Consider the following 19,879-nt stretch of genomic DNA (forward strand, 5'->3'; position numbering starts at 1 on the left):
CTTTCCCGGTTTGTTCATTCTCTCTCTCTCTCTCTCTCTCTCTCTCTGGATTTATTTCATTCTCTGGGTGAGGGAAAGGGGGAGATAAAAGAGAGAAGAGAGAGAAAGGTTTCTCTTCTCTCTCTCTCTCTCTCTCTCTCTCTTTCCTCTTTTTCTTTCTCTTTTTCTTTCTCTTCCTCTTTTTCTTTCTCTTCCACCCCCATTCCCAGGCTGGGGTTTTTCTCTTTTCTTCTTCAATCTCCCCCCTTCCGAGAGAGAAAAAGAAGAAGAACCTCTCTCTCTGTCTCTCTCTCTCTCTCTCTCTCTCTCTCTCTCTGTCTTTCCTTTTCCAGCGAGAGAAAGAGAGAGAGAAGAGATAAAAGAAGAAAAAGAGAGAGAAAGAGATGGGGTGGAGATGGGACAGGGCGTCCCCTCCCTCTCCCGGAAAGAAAGAATAAGAGAAATGAACAGGATGCACCTTCCTCCCCACGAGAAAGAGATAGAGAGAGAGAAAGTTGAGGCAAGAGAGAAGGGAGAAAGGGAGAGAGAACGAGAGAGTGAGATGCGTTCTAACTGTACATAACTGGTGCATAGATAGTGTCTGTAAGTAATTATGAACAAATACCAGTTCAAGTAATGGTGCTATTATAGATTATGGCTGTTTCACCTAGTTTTCACACCTGTCAAACTGTTGTTTGGGGTATTTAGTTTGGTGGAACTCTAAATAAATCTTTGTTTTATGTTTCGGTTATTATATATATATTTCCCTATTGACTCTACGTCAACTAATAAATATGTAGCCAAATAAATAAATACATTTCCAACAGTTTTGAAAACTAAACATTCACTACAATATCCATTACCTAGAGTCCCCGAAATAGTTCCTTGTAGGGGACCTTATCTAGGAACTGCTTTGCTATTATGTAGAAGAGTTGGCCGAACGTGTCGTCAATCGTGGTCGCCATCTGAGACAGAACTGCTTTGCTGTTGTCCGTCAGGATCTTGTTCATATCGTCACCTGAGATGAATCCTGAAATATGAGTAAGGATAATGCCGTTAGGAGACTTTGAAGGAGGTGAGAATAGAATTATTACATTTTTCGAAAACATAGGATATCTTGAGTGACCAGTGGATTACGAAAAAATACGTCAAGAGAAAGTAAGTGGATATAGAGAAAAGTTAGATACAGTCACAATCACTTGAGGGTTGTAATTACCTTACTGACTTCCAATGAGAACGTTGCACTTCAGATGTGCCTGTAACTGTACACGAGCAACTATAACTGGATTTCGTAAAAGTCATTGCTATTGTTAACAACAATGGGAACTGCGTATCAACAATGAAAGGTTCTTAATATACACTTACAGAAACACTACACAAAATACAAACCCTCAAGAGATATCCTTCAATCTATTCTATAAGCTCTTTTCAGTTCTTACGGCGGGCGCTCTAGAAGCTGGCAGGGGAAGTGGGGAGCTGGGATTACACAACAGACCAACCAGACAACAGCAGTGGCGCCAAGAGACACGACGCGGCCGGAAAAAGCACTACGTGAAACTCGTTCTACTGGCCGCAACGTTTCTTATCGTGCTGGATTGGTCGCTTCCCCGCTCCCCACTTAACCTGCCAGCTTCTAGAGCGCCCGCCGTAAGAATTGAAAAGAACTATAGTCGAAATGAATTGCAAGGTATTTTAGACCTTGGTGCACATTACATACTTTTAGTTTGTGTCTCTTTTCTTCTTAATTAGGCTAATCGCGACGATGACGATGATTGATGCTATGACAAAGTTGGGATCGAACTCGCAACCCGGTGACAAGATTGATTGATTGATTTGCTTTATTTTACTTTTTGTGCCACTTTTGGCTAATTTGCGAAGATGGGGATGAGTGATGACAAGATGAAATTGATGAATGAACACAGAAACATCCATGCCCAGGCCGGGATTCGAACCCAGGACCCCGGGCGTTCCAGTGCGATGTGCTAACCACTCCGCAACGGGGGCTGGAGGTAGCAAGATCGTATGTCGTTGACCTCACATATACTATGTTACGGGAACCTGTGGAGCAAGCGAACGAAAGCAAATCTCTGCGCAAGTAGTGACTCGAGAGAGTTCGACCAATGTACACGTGAGAGCGAACGGGATTGCGTGGAGGGGAGAAAGTGATTGCAGGTATCAGCTGTTTGAAGCGGAATGTACTGCTTCGCTCCACCCACTCGCTTTCTCCCCTTCTCTACCTTCCTGTGTAGCCTTGCTCCAGAGATTCCCGGGATAGAGTATAGCTGGGTCATTTCATCTCAAATCATACAGGTAAGTAGAGTCCAATTACTTTCGGAACATCTCCAGCAGACTGAGCGAGCCTGTCTAGCGAGCCTAGTGGGCGTGTAGAGCCTGAGCAGGGGGCTTAGCGATATGTTCTGTGTTGAGATAACGTCAGCGGCTCACTTCGTTGATTGGCTGCTTCGAGAGTTGTGACTCGTTCCGAAGCTTCAAATGCATAGCATCCAAAGATGTTGCGGAAATAATCTTCCTCTAATAAATGTGTCGGCTATTAAAATCAGCTGGGAAAGAATATATGTTAAAGTATGGTTACAAGCTGCAGCGTGAAGGAGGGGAGCTCACTCCGCACGGATCGCCTGTTGGTCTCCACAAGTGAAAGCTATATGCTCAAGACTTGGTTAGCATGTGTAAGCTTTCCTTGAAGAGGTTTTTGTAGCAGCAATTAGAGATCGACGCTTCATAACTACTTAATGACATGTATTACGAAGTTACATAACGCATTCAAATCGGTTCCATCTTCCTCGCACTGAGGGCTCAAAGGTAAACATCATACGTGGAAAACATAGTGGTAATTCTTGATAATCACCACCTGTTACACTGTCTTTGTGTTCACGCACTTCCTGTTTCAGCCATCACATCCTTTTAAAATAAGCGATTAAAAATAAATAAGGGATGCGGGGGTAGGGCATCACACATTCTCGATCTCGGCCATGTTGGAAGTGATGTGATCAGCACCACGCCGCTTTACCCCTCAGGGTTGACCCCAGGTTCACATTGAGTTGAGGCTGGGTCGGCCCCAGAGCCGCTTTATGCGCGGACAAGGCCAAAATAGTTTGACGTTGGTTACTGTATGTCGTTTTCCTATCTCTATAGATTAATCGCGACGATGAGAATGAATTAATGAAGGAATAGACATTACGTCTTTTGTAGTTTGTTTCTGTTTGTTTTTAAGTTCACTTTATGCACAGAAAGGGCCCAACCCTGTGGCCGAGTGGTTAGCACATCGCGCTGCGACGCCAAGGGTCCCGGGTTCGAATCCCGGTCGGGCTTGGTTGTTTGTGAATGTCCATTCATCAATTTCATCATTTCATCACTCATCCCCATCTTCGCAAATTAGCCAAGAGGCACAAAACGCGAAGTAAAATAAACTAAATCAATCAATCAATCAATCAAGCACAGAAAGGCTAATGCCTCGACCGATTATCGCACTCAGAACCGCTTAATTACAATGCAACGATATTTCCACTACTACATCAAGGAGGCCGTCTTCGTATTACGCTACAGTAAGCATTTGGCCACGGAGGGTGGCAGAATGGTGACATTGAAGCAGATGATGTCCGGGGATTTTGTAGCCGAGACGCTGACTTTGGGGGTAAGGCAATTTCTGCCCCCGCCCAAATTCACTTAGGACAAATTTACGTATATAAAGTATGCTTTATGCCGATCTTGCCCCCCCCCCCAAATTTACCTTGCCCCGCCCCCCAAACGTATCTTAAGTTGGCGCCTCCATGTGTCATCTGACCTAGTTCAGTCCTCTCGACGTACATATAGGAATGGAACCTAAAAATACACTTACTTCGTGAAAGCAAAACTGAATATTGAGCATTTGAGAAATTTCCGAAAACAGTAACTTCTCTCTATGTATGGATACACTGAGTTTGACTCTCATCTTCAAACTTCCGACCTTGACAATTGTACAGGGATATTTTATAGTCGTAGCTGCATAAACAACTCTCAAGGATAACAATAAAATAAACCATGAAATTTGATGGTGGTCGTCAAATTAACAAAAAAACTGTCTTTTGTTACTTTGCTGAGTGCCAGAGAAATAACAATAAGGTGTGTCATTGCGGGTGTTAATTGAAGGTCTAGCAATGCGGCATGTGCAAGATTACGTTCGTCATGGGACATTATAAGTTGAATCGTATTTTCTGTAATAGTGATCATGAAGACGAAAGTTCTATGAGAAGTTCACTTATAGGACAAGGGTTGTGGAATTACGCGTTAAAAGAAGGTTTCATACACGACACGTAAACTACGCGTTATACGCGTAAAATTCTTATGAAACGTAAAGTACGTAAAAAACTAGAATCAAATGTAAAAATTAAAAGAAAACATGGTTCTTGCCCTGGTGATTGTTATGTATGGCAGTTGGCAGTGATAGAAAACAAAAAGGCTTTAAAATTTTTTTCTTCCGAATTTGTGTCCTCATATGTATGAATTTTACAAGCTGGCATATTCACATTTATATCATCATTAGCCTGCATAATAGGCTAATTGGAAGCTGTTCCTAAAACTTTGAAATCCAGTCCAAATAAATTGTAGTTAATCACTACTAGAGCAAGACGTGTGTATCAATAGCTTTCTCAGTTTTTAATACGTGAAAGAACAGCTCTATTTTTAAAAAGTCTGTTAGGGATAGTGAGGGCGTGAGGTGGCTGTACAAACATTCTTCAGAAAGTAATGATTTTGTGCTGAAATATGTAAGAAAATTAAAGTTAAAATATAATATAATTAAAGTTGTTTTTATATTATGTACTTATTTACGAAAGATAGTTTTTTGCATCATTCATATGTAGGGTTCTCATGATACAAAGTCGTATGTAATTTGCGAATAAGAAAGAATATAACAGTAAGGCTTTCTCTTAAAGGTATAAAACGTGCAGGTGTGGTCAGCATCACACTCCAACTACCTTGAACCACCAGATAGCTACGTCATTAGAGATTGGATGATACTGTAATCGAACCCGGGTCTTCCGTGCGGCAGCCAGACGCCTTAGAGATCAAACCACCGCTGTTCCATTTGCGAATAAGTAAAGCCTAGAAGAGACACCACCGCCAGTCTTAATGGCTTAGTGGTTATCGCAACGCGCTACGCGGGGCCTCCCCGATGGCGCAGTGGTAGCGTCGTCGCCTTGTAATCAAGGGGTCCCGAGTTCGATACCCGCTGGAGGCACATAGTGCTTCGGATTCCACTTTAAGCTGTAGGTCCAGTCACGATTAGCCTTACTGTGCATAAAGTGGACTTAAAACACCAAATCAACCAATCACAGCAACGCGTTACGTAACCTATCTGTGTAAGATATGGGATAGTACAAACAATTTATTCTCTCCGAAAATCGAAACCATATCAATCAGTTGTAGTGCACAGCATATGTTGAACGTCGGCCGCTGAATAAATATATTATTATTATTATTATTACATATAATATATAAAATTGTAGGACCAGAACCAATTTGTCTCAGAGTAGCACACTAATGCCAGGTACTGGTCATTGAAGCATCTCGTATAGCTATTAGTTAAGGTCGAAGTTTATAGTATCTTATTCATTACGTATACTACATGCATACGTATTACTAAATTGTATTCTATATGTTTAAATTTGTATAGTATTTATCACGAACTGAAATATACCACAAGGATTGAACTTCATTTGTTAAATTCTTTGTCCAAATATTTTGCCATATTACTACACTCTGTCCCAGCAGGCGAATGAAAACAAGTCTCTGCGCAAGTAGTGACGCGAGACGGCTCCACGAATGAACACGTGAGAGGAACGGGATTGCTTGGAGGGGGAAGCGACTGCAGTTCCCAGCCTTCCCAGCAGCGTGTTCTGCTTCCCTCTGCCCACTCAATTCCCCCCCTCCTCCTCTGTCACTATGTGCGGCCTTAATCCGGAGATATGGGACAGGAAATATGTTCCACTCCCTATTGGGAGTTGTCCTACCATCGTCAGTTGTGTATTTAGGTCAAGTTTGCGTTGATAAAGGTCGTTGACTTCCCGTTCCCAGCTCATAAACACATTCTACTGTACTGGCAACACTGACCATGGCGTGATGTTAACGGGTTGTAATTGTGCTCCGCCTTTGGATAAACTTTTCTGTGTTTATTAATAATGTGGAACTGAAGATTATAGTGATTTCTTTCACGTAAGTACTCTGTTTATGTAATTGTGAAGTTGGACAGTGGAAGAATGAATTGTATGAATCGAATTAGTTAATTTAAAGTTGAACTGCGTAATGTAAACAAACCGAGTCACAGAATAGAACCGAGTCTCATGCTTGGCAAGATTGCCAGCTCTTATATTGGAACTATATGGCGGAGCACAGTCATGCAATCGTTCGATTATTTTTCTCGATTATTTTTTGCCTGATTTTTTTCTTCTTCGATTATATTTTCAATTATTAACAGACATTAAACTGAACTTGTTTTTATTGTTTTCTTGGTAGTAGTGTATATTAGTACAAACATGGGACTTTGTGAGAAATGTTCTAAGCCAATTACTCGGCAAGATCAAAATTTAAAAGTGAAGTGTGGATCTTGTGCTGGTGTTTTCCATGGAGCATGCGCTGACTTTACTGAAAAGGATATCGAATTCTTACATGATTCAAACCAAATTTGGCGCTGCAAACGGTATGATAAAGCTCGAAGATCAAGTTTAACAACTGAAACACCGGTTTCGTTGTCAAATGATTGTCCAACTATGCAGGAAGTGTATCATTTATTGTTAGCAATTCAGAAAGAAATAGAAACATTAAAGCTATCTCAAAAAACTATTGAAGAAGATCTTGGAAAATCGTTGAATCTTGCTCATGAGAAACTAGATGAGAATACTAAGCTTTTGAAGAGTCATGGAGAATCTTTGCAAAAGTGTTATGATACAATTGACAATATAAAGTCTGAGAACTTAAGATTGCGAAAGCAAGTACAATCTTTGGAATTGCAGATTGATGAATTAGATCAGTATGAACGAAGGGACACATTGGAACTTCATGGTATTCCTTGTCAGGCTAATGAGAATACAATGCAAATAGTGAAGGATGTTGGTCGAGCATTGGATTATCAAATAGACACGAACATGATCAGCTGCTGTCACAGACTCAAGTCTCTCTCACCTCAACAACCACCAGGAAACATCGTGAAATTTGTTAAACGCGTAGATAGGGATAATTTGCTGCGAAAAAAGAAAACTAAAAATACATTACGGAATTGTGATTTGGGTTATAGTACTGGTAGTTTGATTTATATTAACCAAAATTTAACAAAACGTCGTAAACAAATATTTAATGAAGCCAGGAAAGTAAAGAGAGATAAGAACTTTGCTTATGTTTGGATTGACATGACGGGGACTATTAAGCTTAGAAAGACCCCTAATGACCCCCAGGTGTACATTTTAAACAGTGTGGATGATGTGCATGCCCTAATTAGCAATGCCGCCAATGGAGAACAATAACTTATTATGCTATTATCAAAATGTAAGGGGCATGAATACCAAATTAACTGAGTTGCACTTGGGTGTCTTAGCAACTGATTATGATATCATTGTTCTTACGGAAACTTGGCTGACAAGTGATGTTCAAAATTCAGAACTATTAGACAATAGGTATCAGATATTTAGACAAGATCGAACAAAAAGTAGAGGGGGAGGTGTGTTGGTCGCCGTCAGGGAAACTATTTGTGTAAAATGTATTGAGATGTCAGTTGATTGTATAGAAATTGTATTTTTGCGTATAAGTGGTGACGTCAAAAGTTATTTATTTATATCATTGTATATTCCTCCTGATACTAAATTGGATAAATATTTAAACCTATATTCTTTGTTAGAAGAAGTGTATCTCTCTTATAATGGTAATATATTTATTATTGGAGATTTTAATATCCCAACAATATTGGATTCACATACTGATCTTACGCGGTGTGGAAATGTCGCAAATGCACTTAACGATTTTATGAATTTATTGGATTTAAGTAGTATTAATGACATAAAAAATAATAACAATAAAACTTTGGATCTAGTGTTAACCAATGTTAAAGACCGTTTTAAAAAGTACGTTTCCGCTCCTACCAGTTGACGGTCACCACCCTCCCCTTATATTTAATTTACCTTTTAATTTAAAGGGCTCTCGAAATAAATTGTACTCAGCTATGGGTTTTAACTTTAAGCAAGCTAATTTTTTGAAGTTGTATCAGGATCTTGCTGGTGGTAGTTGGGAAGAATTGCTTCAATGTAAACACCCAAATAATGCTGTTGATAAGTTTTATCAGACCTTTTATGATATACTTAATAAACATGTTCCAAAGAAAAGAATTCATAAAACAAACTCGTATCCTTGTTGGTTTAATGGTGAAATAATAAGAATATTGAAACGCAAGGAATTACATAGGCGTAAAAGACATATTTCTAATTATCATAATGAATGGTTTATTCAGTTACGAAGAGAATCTAAGAAGTTAATAAAATTAGCCTACAAAAACTATGTAAACAATGTGCAAAATGAAATTCGAAATGATTCAAAACAATTCTGGCAATATATCAGAAATAAGAAGCAACCTCAATTAAAACCGTCTAGTATGACATATCAACAGGCTACACTAACGTCTAATCAGGATATTGCAGATGGATTTGCAAGGTTCTTTAGCAGTGTTTATGATAAGGTAACTCCAACTTATTATATTCCTAGAGGCGAAACTTTGGGTGTTTCTCACTGTTTAAATATAAATACTATAACTTCAAGGGATTATATGAAAGCATTGAAAAAACTGAAATCTAAGAAATCAATTGGTCCAGATGAAATACCCTCATATATTTATAAAGGTTGTGCCGACCCTCTTCGACTTCCACTATGTTTTATCTATAATCTAATTTTATCGACACAAACCTTTCCTGATGAATGGAAAATTAGTAAAATTACGCCTATTTTTAAGAAAGGAAATATTAATAACATTGAAAATTATAGACCTATTGCGCTAATCTCAACCCCAGCGAAGATATTTGAACAGATCCTGTATAGTAAAATTTTATTTCATGTTCAGCCTTATATCTCTGATGTTCAACATGGTTTTTATCCAAAAAGATCCACTTTCACTAATTTAATGTATTTTACTCAATATATTTCGGATTCTTTTAATGAGAACATTCGGGTAGACGTTATATACACTGATTTTATTAAAGCGTTTGATAAGATTGATCATACGTTATTATTAAATAAACTTTCTTCATTTGGTTTATCTGATGTTTTATTAAAAATAATTATCTCTTATTTGAAAAACAGAAAATACAAAGTGGTTTATAACTATGCTACATCGACAGTATATACAGCATATTCAGGTGTCCCTCAGGGATCAAATCTTGGTCCCCTTCTTTTTGCGTTATATATAAATGATCTTCCATCTGTTATAAAGTTTTCACGCTGCTTATTGTATGCAGATGATTTAAAGATTTTTAAAGGCATTATACTTCCAGAAGATGCTATCTTATTACAAAAAGATATAGATGCTTGTTATCAATGGAGCGTTCAGAATAAATTATATTTTAATATTAGTAAATGCTCAACAATAACGTTTACAAATAAAACAAAAGTCGTACTTCCTAATTATATTCTTAATGGAAGTGTACTTACACGCGTAGATGTAATTAATGATTTAGGATTAATATTGGATAAGAATTTAAACTATAAACATCATTATTCTTACATCTGCTCGGATTCATATAAACGTCTTGGATTCATAATTAGGTCAACTAAAGATTTTAAGAATACGCAAGTTTTAATGAACCTATATAATGCAATCGTTCGTTCAAGACTTGAATACTTAAGTGAAATTTGGGATCCATTTTATCAAGTACATTCAGATAATATTGAACGAATTCAGTTTAAATTTTTACGATATTTGTATTTTAAAAAGTATAATCGTTCAGCAGTATTAAATAGAATTTCTTATAATTTTTTACTTGTAGATTTTCAGGTGCCACCTTTGAAATCTAGAAGATTAATAGCTCAATATTTTATGCTTTATAAGATTATGAATTACTTAATAGATTCTCCTGAAGTGTTGCAATATTTTAAACTTAATGTTAAGCCAATAAATTTTAGATGTTTGCTTCCTTTTTTTACTGATAAATCGAGAAACAATATACATAAATCTTCAGTTGTTATCAGACTATGCACAAATTATAACAACCTTGTTCAAAAGGGAATTAAAGTAGACTTCGCGCTTCCTTTTATAACGTATAGCTCAATAATAAAAAGACATATATTGTCATTGCCTAATCATTTAAATTCACAGTAAATTTGATTGAAGCTGTGTTTATATTATATTATTTTTATTGATATTATGTATTTAAAGTCATACCTTATTTATTATTATATGGATTTGATATTTGTACAAATTGTATAATTAATCTTAGTGTTCATCGTCTATTGTGCGATGCATAATATGTTTGTATCTGAAAGTATTTAGCAGTACTCTGTTGTGATTGTACTATATTGTGTTTGTATTTTGTTCTGTTACTTTGTGTAACATACCTACTGCCATTTTTATCTTTTTGTCTTTTTTTGTCTTTTGCTTTGTATTTTGTAATATTGTAATTCTGTTGTTTTGTAGTTTTGTATTTTTGTAATTTTTAAAATGTATATTTAATCTTTATTGTAAATATTTTTAATATGATTCTTTGTAATTGGAACTATTGGTTCTGTTAAGGATCTTTTGCTAAATAAATAAATAAATAAATAAATAAATTGGTGTTAAAATATAAGCATAGTTCTTTGGTATATCTTTCGTGTTTATGGTCACGTGTTCATGGTCAAGGTCAAGGGAATTGTGTCCAGTATCGATCGAAGCACTTTCGCTGTAGCTATCTGGCTGTTGTGTACTTCTACAGATCTTTGAATAACGTAGTGTGGAAAACGACCCAAGAAACTAGTTCCCGAGACGGATGAGAACATAGATGGCAGTGCGATCAGTACGGCTGCTAATTTTCTTAAGAAAGTAATGGAGCTTAGTTAGTTTTTTGAATATATTGTGTAGATTTGTTTATCTTGTAAGGCGTTACGTGAATTGATGGAAACAGTTATATTTGTGGAGTGATTTGCAGTCACGAAATCGCATTAATTTGGAAAGAAAAGTAAAATAAAATTAATAAATAGCATGCGTAACACAAGAAGAAAGATCGCAATGTGATTCCGGACGTCAGTTGTTGGATTGTGTACTAGAGTTTATTTTTCTATGCTATTACAATATAAATAGTATCCTGAGAGATATTTCATACCGAGGCGACAAACCACAAGTGTCGCTTGGAAGCGAGCAGTCCGTAATCAATGCAGCCTTTCGAACCGTAGGGACACAAGCTCTGACTGCACCGTTTCCTCAAGGAGATTTTAGACTAAAGTGACACGCGACAATCGATACGAGGATTTCACACCAGAGCGACACCGGTCCTTCTGTTCAAAGCAACTTTCATACTGAAGCGACACGCGACACATGTCGCTTGGAAACGAGCCAATCAAGAGCAACATTTCACATCGTAGCGGCATGACGGGCAGCACAGGCCAGCGTTCGGTTGGTGAAATCCTCAAGCGATAAGTGTCGGGTGCCGGATTGGTGTGCAATCTCCCTAAAGCAAGACACTCATTGCATCGTGCATGCGCGAACAACAAACCACGGTAACATGGAAATTGCCCAGTTTGAGCGACGCACAAGCGACAAAGCGACATGTGTGGCTTATCGTGTCGGCTAGATCTGTTGTTGTAACGTGCGGTTTATCGTGTCGCCTAGATCTGTTGTTCGCAAAATTAGCAGCAAACGCTTGCTAATAGACTGAAGGCACCATGTCGCTTGTCAGTGAGTTGAGAACTCCCCCTGTGGCGCGTCGATTCGGTCTGAGCACCCTTCCTTTAAGGAGCTTTCCGACCTAAGTAACAAGTAGCACGCGAATACGCCATATGAACGTGTCGTTTGCTGTTTGGACCCTCATGCGCAAGGAATGCTATTTTACAGTCTTGAAGTTTCTGTGTCACTAGTCAGTCACATCAGTGTGAACATCCCGTGTCGCTTGTCCCATTGGTTTGAAAGTTTCCTTACACTCATGTCTATGGCACTAAGGATGTTTTGTGGGTTTCCCCCTTGTCGTTTCATGCAATCATTATCATCATTGCCGCGATTAGTTTCAAGTGGAAGAAAAGATTCAGTAAATATCAAAAATACAAATGCTTCAGTGTGTATATCTTTAAAATAAATGATGATGATGATAATAATAATGAACCTAATTCATACACAAAAATTTAGTTAACAATAGCATTCCACGTTTTTTCTCCTGTATTATTAATGAAAGTATGACGGTAACAGGACGTGGTCGACAGTCTAGAATGCTCGTTATCTTCGCGACCACTGTACCAAATATCATAGCAATTATCACATTCATAGAAATGTAAAAGAATCAGACGTTGCAGCGAAAACTCCATTTACTTCCATTATAAGCAGACGAATGCCATGCAGCTGTACCGACACCAGCGCCTCTAGCGGTATCATATTCGAGTGGAACCAGCCAGAGAGCCCAGAACAGTGCCGTTTTCCCGTGTTAACAAAGCAGGTGTGTGTCTGCACTGCTGTGTGATAATGATAAGCAACTCTGAATAACTGACCTTACCACGCTCAATAGGTACCTATCTCAATCGTATGCAAATGTTCTTTGACAGCCACAAAAGAAACTTTTGCAAACTACGTTATCGGGGAGGCCTTTAGCAACCCTACAATAATACGAGGGGAAGTCCAAAATTATTCACACTATCGCCATAACTTTCTTCATTTGGCCGCACTGCCTTCAGCGCTTTCGTGCTAGAAGGTGGTACTCTTATAGTTACGTGACCCAGGTTTGATCTGAATCGCTCCGTTTTCCTTTATTTTGTTACAGGGTAAACATGGCCGCTCTGCTGGCAGTGTGCACCAAGGGAAAACGGAGATCAATGATCCGTTTCTCTGGTCTGAAGTTGTGTCAGGAACTGAAATTCATCGCAGGTTTTCAGTACAATATGGGGACAGCGCTCTACCGCGTAGAAATGTGTATGGGTGGATCGAGAAGCATAAAAATGACCGGACAAGCGTGAAGCACGAATCGGAAGCAGAACGCCCATCAACCTCTACCATTGACGAAAAGATTCAACAAGCTCGAGAGATGATTCTGACGAACCGTAATGTGACCATCGATGACGTGGCATAAGTCAGCGATGAATTTGAGCTTCTGACACACTTTCACACCAGATAAATCGGATCACTGATCTCTGTTCTTCCTTGTTCCATCTGCCATCGAAGCGGCAATGTTTACTCTGTAACAAAGGAGAGAATAATGGAGCGATTAAGATCAAACCTCGGCCACATAACGACAAGAGTACCGCCATTTAGCACAATAGCGCTGAAGGCAGTGCGGCCAACCTAAATAAAGTTATGGCGATAGTGTGGATAATTTTTGACTTCGCCTCGTAATTATAACAGACAAATTATTGGATGGGTTCGAGCCTGAAGGGTTCCTATAAATAGGCGTAATTGAAATACAGTCATTGTTGCGTGATTTCACGAAAACAGTGCTAAAAACAAGAAAAGTGCTTCATACCAAGAACTCCGCCATCGAACAAGTTCCCAAAGTAGAATCTTCCACCGGATGGTCGAACCTTGACTTGAAACCTCCTCAGGTTCATATAAGTTGTGTTCTTCTTCATCTTTGGCCTCCCTTCAAGGGTCCACCTGACCTTCGAATCAACTGAAACAGGAAAAGATGGAATTGCGGTCAGTTTATGGAAGTTCCAAGAAACACTCATCGATACACATTTTGATAGGGTCATAACTTCATGTGCGAATGTTGCATTTTAACATAAATTCTTGCATACGTGAAACAAATGTGGATCATTCTCAACTTTACCCACCTTTCTCGTGGCATTACCCTATACTTAAAGTTTAAGTCCATGTTATACACATAATCGGCACTGGGCATATAGTTTAAATGGGATCCAAACACTATGTGTCAACACAGGGTATAGAACCGCCTGGAAGGTCAATATACGAGGGTTAAGTAATAAGTCATGGCAACTATTTTTTATCTCGCAAACAGGCGCAACATGAAAAATCTAAGATATACATTTGAAAGTGTATGGAATATACTTTCGAGAAAAGCCACCAGATGGTGTATGTAAACAACGGTGGGGTAGTAAACACGCACCCAATTTCAATCGGTGAGTGACAGCGTTCGAAAATGGAAGTCATGAAGCAGGAGCAACATTCGTACGTTAAAATAGCACGTACGACAGAAATGCACGGGATTGCCATACAGAGCGCTACGTGAAACCCTGGGTGTGCATGCCATGCCCTACCAAACAGTGGAGAGGTGGGCGGATGCCTTCATACGGGGCAATGTGTCAACTGCCAAAATAAAACCCTACTGTCCAATGTCATGTGTTCTGCCTCTTCCCTACGAGAATCTCCTGCATCCAGACTTCATCTGGTGGCTTATTTCGAAATACATTCCATACACTTTCAAACGTATATCTTAGATTTTTCATGTTGTCGCCTGTTCAACAAAAAAATAGTTGCCATGACTTATGACTTAACCCACGTAGTACATTTAAATTATTGTTTTATTGATTGATTGATTTGGTTTATTTTGCTTCTCATTTCTGCCACTTTTGGCTAATCGCGACGATGAGGATGAGGGATGATATGATGAAATTCCTCAAGGAACATGGAGACACATAGTGGTTCGGATCCCACTTTAAACTGTAGGTCCAGTCCCGATTAGCCTTACTGTGCAAAAATGGACTTAAAACACCAAACATCAAGGAACATACAAAGAATACACATAACACAAATGCCCAGGCCGGAATTCGAACCCGGAACCCCTGGCGTCGTAGCGAGGTGTGCGAACCACTCCACCACGAAGGCCGGCAAAATATGTTTGAATGTCTGTTTTCGATACTGTAGGTAAAAATATACAGGGTGAGTGGGTAATAACTTGCACAAATTACCAAATACACATCACTAAAACGTATAGATAGAATGGAATGGTGATATTTTGAAAATGCTTAGACCCCCACACTAGAGGGGTACCGAGAGAGTACCTGAAAAATTTCAAATGTTAAGGATTGTAATAGAAATTCGTAGCAAAACGATTACAGTTTGCTTTGGAAGGACGCTCAAAAATTTTCACACTGCTTCATTGTGTCTACAACAGCATGAGCCGACCGCTGTAACGTTGTCGTTAGCTACGAAGTCACGGGTTCAATTTCTGCCAATTTGGCACTCATCTTCATCTTCAAGATTAGCCAAAAGTGGCAGAAAAGCGAGATAAAGTAAACAAAATCTATGAATCAAGTGCAGGCGCTTGGAACAAAATTGTAATCGTTTTACTACGAATTTCTATTACAATCAACGATTTTCAAGATGGCGCCTTGTTGATAAAAACTGTCTCTGCTTTCTTGTAGTTTCAGCGTCGCCTTTCTGCCACATTTGGCTAATCGCGACTATCAAGATGAGTGACAGTATGATTAAATTGGTGAAGGACACTCACAAAGAGCATCCATGCCCAGGCTGAGATTCGAACCTGTGACCCTTGGCGTCGTGGCACGCTGTGATAACGACTCTGCCACGAAGGTTGGCAACAAGAAGGAAGAGTGTACTTGAAATGTTATCAACACATTAAATGTTCAATATATTTAGATTTAAAAAAATACAGCAGATTTCTGTAGTCAAACTGTGAAATTTTCCACGTTCCATTCCCCTGAATATTTCAAACAAAATACTTACAGACACTAAGATTGCAAGGTCCCGTGCCGTATATTGGCAGGAAGATAATTCTCCCTGTGCAGTCATAGCTGCCCACCATCGTGTAATCAGGAACAAATATGTCGAACTCCATGAAATACCTCCTCGGATCCACACTGAAATAATTGAAGCACTTAAACGTCTTGGCACTAACCTTTCTCTGCATAAAAATATGAAAACATTTCAAAGTCACAACGAAAATTAATCTAAATTCACTGGTAAAAGAGCTAGAGCGGACCTGTCTGCCAAAGCCAATGGGGTAAGAAGTTCGAAACGTTATTAAGAGTTGTAGGACTGGACCTACAGTTTAAAGTAGGATCCGAACAACTATGTGCCTCCACCGGGTATCGAACCTGGTACCCCTTGATTGCAAGGCTATGACGTTACAACTGCGCAATAGGGGAGGTCCGAAATGTTATTACGACGTCATCATGCTTGTCGCATCATTTCATTCGCCAGTCTCTCTCATTGTTAGCATTAAACCCAGAGATACTAAAGCTACGTAAAACAACAAAATTTGAATCTATACCAACGGTTTGCGTGTGTGTGTGTTAGCGCGTAGGTGTATAAACGAGAACTTTGTTAACACACCAACAATCCGAGGATTTCTCTAAGAGGGCTCAGAGCGTAGGTTAGACGCTTGCAGTGCTATACACACACAAATATAGTTAGTTGGGTGTGTGCACCTGTGTGTAAATCTACATGAAAAACTAAATATGCTGACCAAGACAGTAATTTATTTTATTAAAAACATAAACTAAACGTAACGTTTCAACCTTCTAGCAAGGTCTTCTTCAGACTCTGTATCAAGTACAAATGTAAAAAAGATACAAATACACAAACATTACTCCCTCCAGACTATTAGAAAGTTGTACTGGAACTTTCTAGCAGCTGGCTTTCCCTTGTCAACTGTAATTTCACCTAAAAGGCTAAACATATTTACTTCCATATAGAATGTGGTTGGGCTTTATATCTCACGCTCTTTTTCCTTCATTTTTCTTCCTTCTCCTCTCCTCTTTCTCTCTTGATCTTTCCACTCTTTCTAACACCTTCTTCCATTCTTTGTTTAATTTCAGTCCGCCATTCCAGTTCATTGTGTCTTCTTCACCTTTCTTCTCTATTTCCTTGGCCTCCTTCCATTTTCTCACTAGTATTCTCTTCTCCCTTCCTAGTTGCTTAGCCTCATCCCACTCTATGTCATGTCCTGTTTCTCTCGTGTGTTTAAATATTACATTTGTACTTGATACAGAGTCTGAAGAAGACCTTGCTAGAAGGTTGAAACGTTACGTTTAGTTTATGTTTTTAATCAAATAAATTACTGCCTTGGTCAGCATATTTAGTTTTTCATATCATGGAAACAAGGTTTAATGGTGTTGTAAATCTACACACAGGACCACGAAAAGTAGCCCCAGACTGACACAATGAGCAACTGGATAATGTATAAATACTACTTATTATTACGATAATAGTTTATTATAATTAAAATACTCACTTGTCATCAGAAGTGCTAGAAATGGCCCTCGTTTAAATTAACAATAAACACTGCCATGGGATAATGTGGAGCCGGGCTACTTATTCGTGGCCCACCCTGTATGTACTTACCGAGCAGACAGTACCGTCAATTTGTCGAAGCCGTAATGCCTGGTGTCAGTGAAGTGAGCGGTCAGTCCCAGCAACCCGACCCCTTGGTCCAGACTCATCGCTGTCACTCGGAGGGGGTTGAGATAGGGGAGTTTGAACTGCGGAAGCTCTGCAAAACGATAGATGTTACATATATAGAACTTATTCAACAAAAGCAAACCAAGTAACCCAGGAAAACATGTTAATTCAAACTTAGAGTGCTTGCAAACGTGCCGATATCTTGTCGGAGTCGATGTCGGCAATGGCACCGACACAGACATGGATTTTGTACACGCACCGATAATATCGGAGTCCTCGCCGGTACCTTGAAGGGGGCGAAGGAGATGATGGACGAAGTCTGAAAGTGGGGTGTAGTGTGTGATCCTTCCACTTAGTATACCCAATTGTCAACCTATCTTCCCCATGGTACACCCTGGACTGCATTTGGCAGACTAACGAGGCTCTGACGTCTGGGCCTACGCCAGTATAATCTTCGTAGGACTGTGTGTGTGTGTTGTCTTGTGTTTTGTTCTTGTTTGTGTTGAGTGCCCCTTTACAGCCTCAGCCTTTAACCTGTCAGAATATTTTAATACAGTAAAACCTCGTTAATCCGTACCCCGGATAAGCACAAGGCAAAAGGAAAAAAAAGCAGAATGCAAGGTTTTAAATGTGGCTATAAGTATAAGGTAAAAAAAGGCAAAGTGCTCCCCTGTGCTTAGCACCACGCCATGAAGGCGTATAGGGGGTGTGGGGGTAATGCCCCACACTTTCTTGATCCGGTCGTGAGTGGGGGTGATGTGATCAGCATCACGCCCCTGACCGCCTTTACCCCCAGAGCTTCCCCCAGGTACCCATGTCATTCGACGCTGGGTGGGCGCCGGGGCCGCTTCCAACGTTAGAAAAGTTCCCGGATTTGAAGCGGCCGGGGATCGAACCCGGGACCTTGAGCATGGTAGTCAGACGCGTTACCGACTGAGCCACCGCGGCCACAAGTGGCTATAAGTCAACAAAAGAACTTCCCAAAAAAAAAAGCAGTCAACTACTGATGAAATTCTGTTTCCCACTACTGTTCTTTTAGTTGATTTCAGTTTATCCGGACTATCGTTAAACCGGTAAACTTATCCCACCCATTAGTCCGGATTAACGAGGTTTTACTGTATCTTAGTTATGTAACATTACAGTTATATTATTTTAGTTGTGGTAAAGGGCTGGACCCCGTATAATGTGTCGGGTGCAAAAAGAGCCTAAGTGCTGACTCACCCAAAATGTTAAATTCAAACTCAAATTCAAAGAAAGTCTGAAAGCGAAGATGGCTCCTGCCTGGAATAAAAAGTTTTGTGTTTGTTGCATCTTTGACATACAAGCACGACAGAAATAAAAGACCTTACAGGAAGCATCCCAGAATGTGAAATCATTAAAATAGTCGCAGCATGATCTCTCCGGAAGGTAGCTCTTATACCCTTCCAACTTGCTATTTTCATTCCATTGGATGCTTTTTGCTTTTCCATGCGACCTGTGCTTTAATAACACAACTTCTTCCTTGACACAGCTGAAATTTATGACTTGAAGTTTTGTCTTTTTTCATAGCGAGCGGCGGTCGGTTCGGTCCGACTGCCGATTTGTCGACGGGAGCTCCGGCTGCATACCGACCTGTCGGTGGTCGTTCCGGAGAATATATCGTGCCGGGCCATGTGTGCAGGTGTGCCATTAACCCCCATTGATTTCATTTGCTGACGACATCGATTTCGGAGACGACATAGAATTTATCGGTGCGTGTGCAAAGGCTTATATAGGCGGAACCATCAAGTACAGAAATATTTTGATAAAAATTAGAAATGTTGTTATTGTAAATCGCAAGACAACGAGTGTATTGGGAAGCATAGGCCTAAGTACTGGGTGTCCCACTGCAAATTGTCCATTATTATACAGGGTGTGCACATAGCAGTTTCGACATTTTTTTTTATTTCTCGTAGCGACGGGGTGTGAGAACAAATGTTCCATTAAATGAAAGAAGAACTGTAAAAGATTTTTTCTCAACATACGTGGGAACTGGTACTTTCCCTAACTGCCGAGAAATGGCGACTCCACAGCAGAAAGCTTTCTCCCGACTGCACCCCATATGATTTCTTCCTTTGGGAATTTGTGAAAGACCATGTTTACGTACCGCCATTACCGGCCGATCTGCCTGAACCGGATTGTTTCAGCCATTTGGTGCATCACATCAGACATGCTGATTCAAGTATGGCAGGATATGGATTTCCGACTGATGTATGCCGTGTCACCAAGGGATCGCACATTGAACACGTACGTTGCACAAACTTGAACAATACTTCTTTAATCCAATGTAATATTTGTTCGCATACCCCGTCGCTACGGGAAATAAAAGAATGTTGAGAGTGCTATGTTATTTTATGT

The 19,879-nt window shown here is 39.6% G+C and overlaps 1 protein-coding gene across 1 annotated transcript in view; it reads right to left on the reverse strand.

Annotated features, from left to right (window-relative positions):
• Nucleotides 1-787: 787 nt before the first annotated feature.
• Nucleotides 788-19,879, reverse strand: part of LOC145994280 (protein takeout-like) — a 29,601-nt gene continuing 10,509 nt past the window's right edge. The window contains exons 3-6 of the mRNA XM_083130383.1: nucleotides 17,447-17,594; nucleotides 15,827-15,960; nucleotides 13,644-13,790; nucleotides 788-1,009 (exon numbers count right to left, since the gene is read on the reverse strand). Of these exons, the coding sequence (XP_082986509.1) occupies nucleotides 843-1,009; nucleotides 13,644-13,790; nucleotides 15,827-15,960; nucleotides 17,447-17,594 (596 nt within the window). The 3' untranslated portion in view covers nucleotides 788-842. The remainder of the gene's footprint in view (nucleotides 1,010-13,643; nucleotides 13,791-15,826; nucleotides 15,961-17,446; nucleotides 17,595-19,879) is intronic.

The sequence above is a fragment of the Lepisma saccharinum genome, chromosome 10, assembly GCF_977018435.1.
Source record: "Lepisma saccharinum chromosome 10, izLepSacc3.1, whole genome shotgun sequence".
NCBI lineage: Eukaryota > Metazoa > Arthropoda > Insecta > Zygentoma > Lepismatidae > Lepisma > Lepisma saccharinum.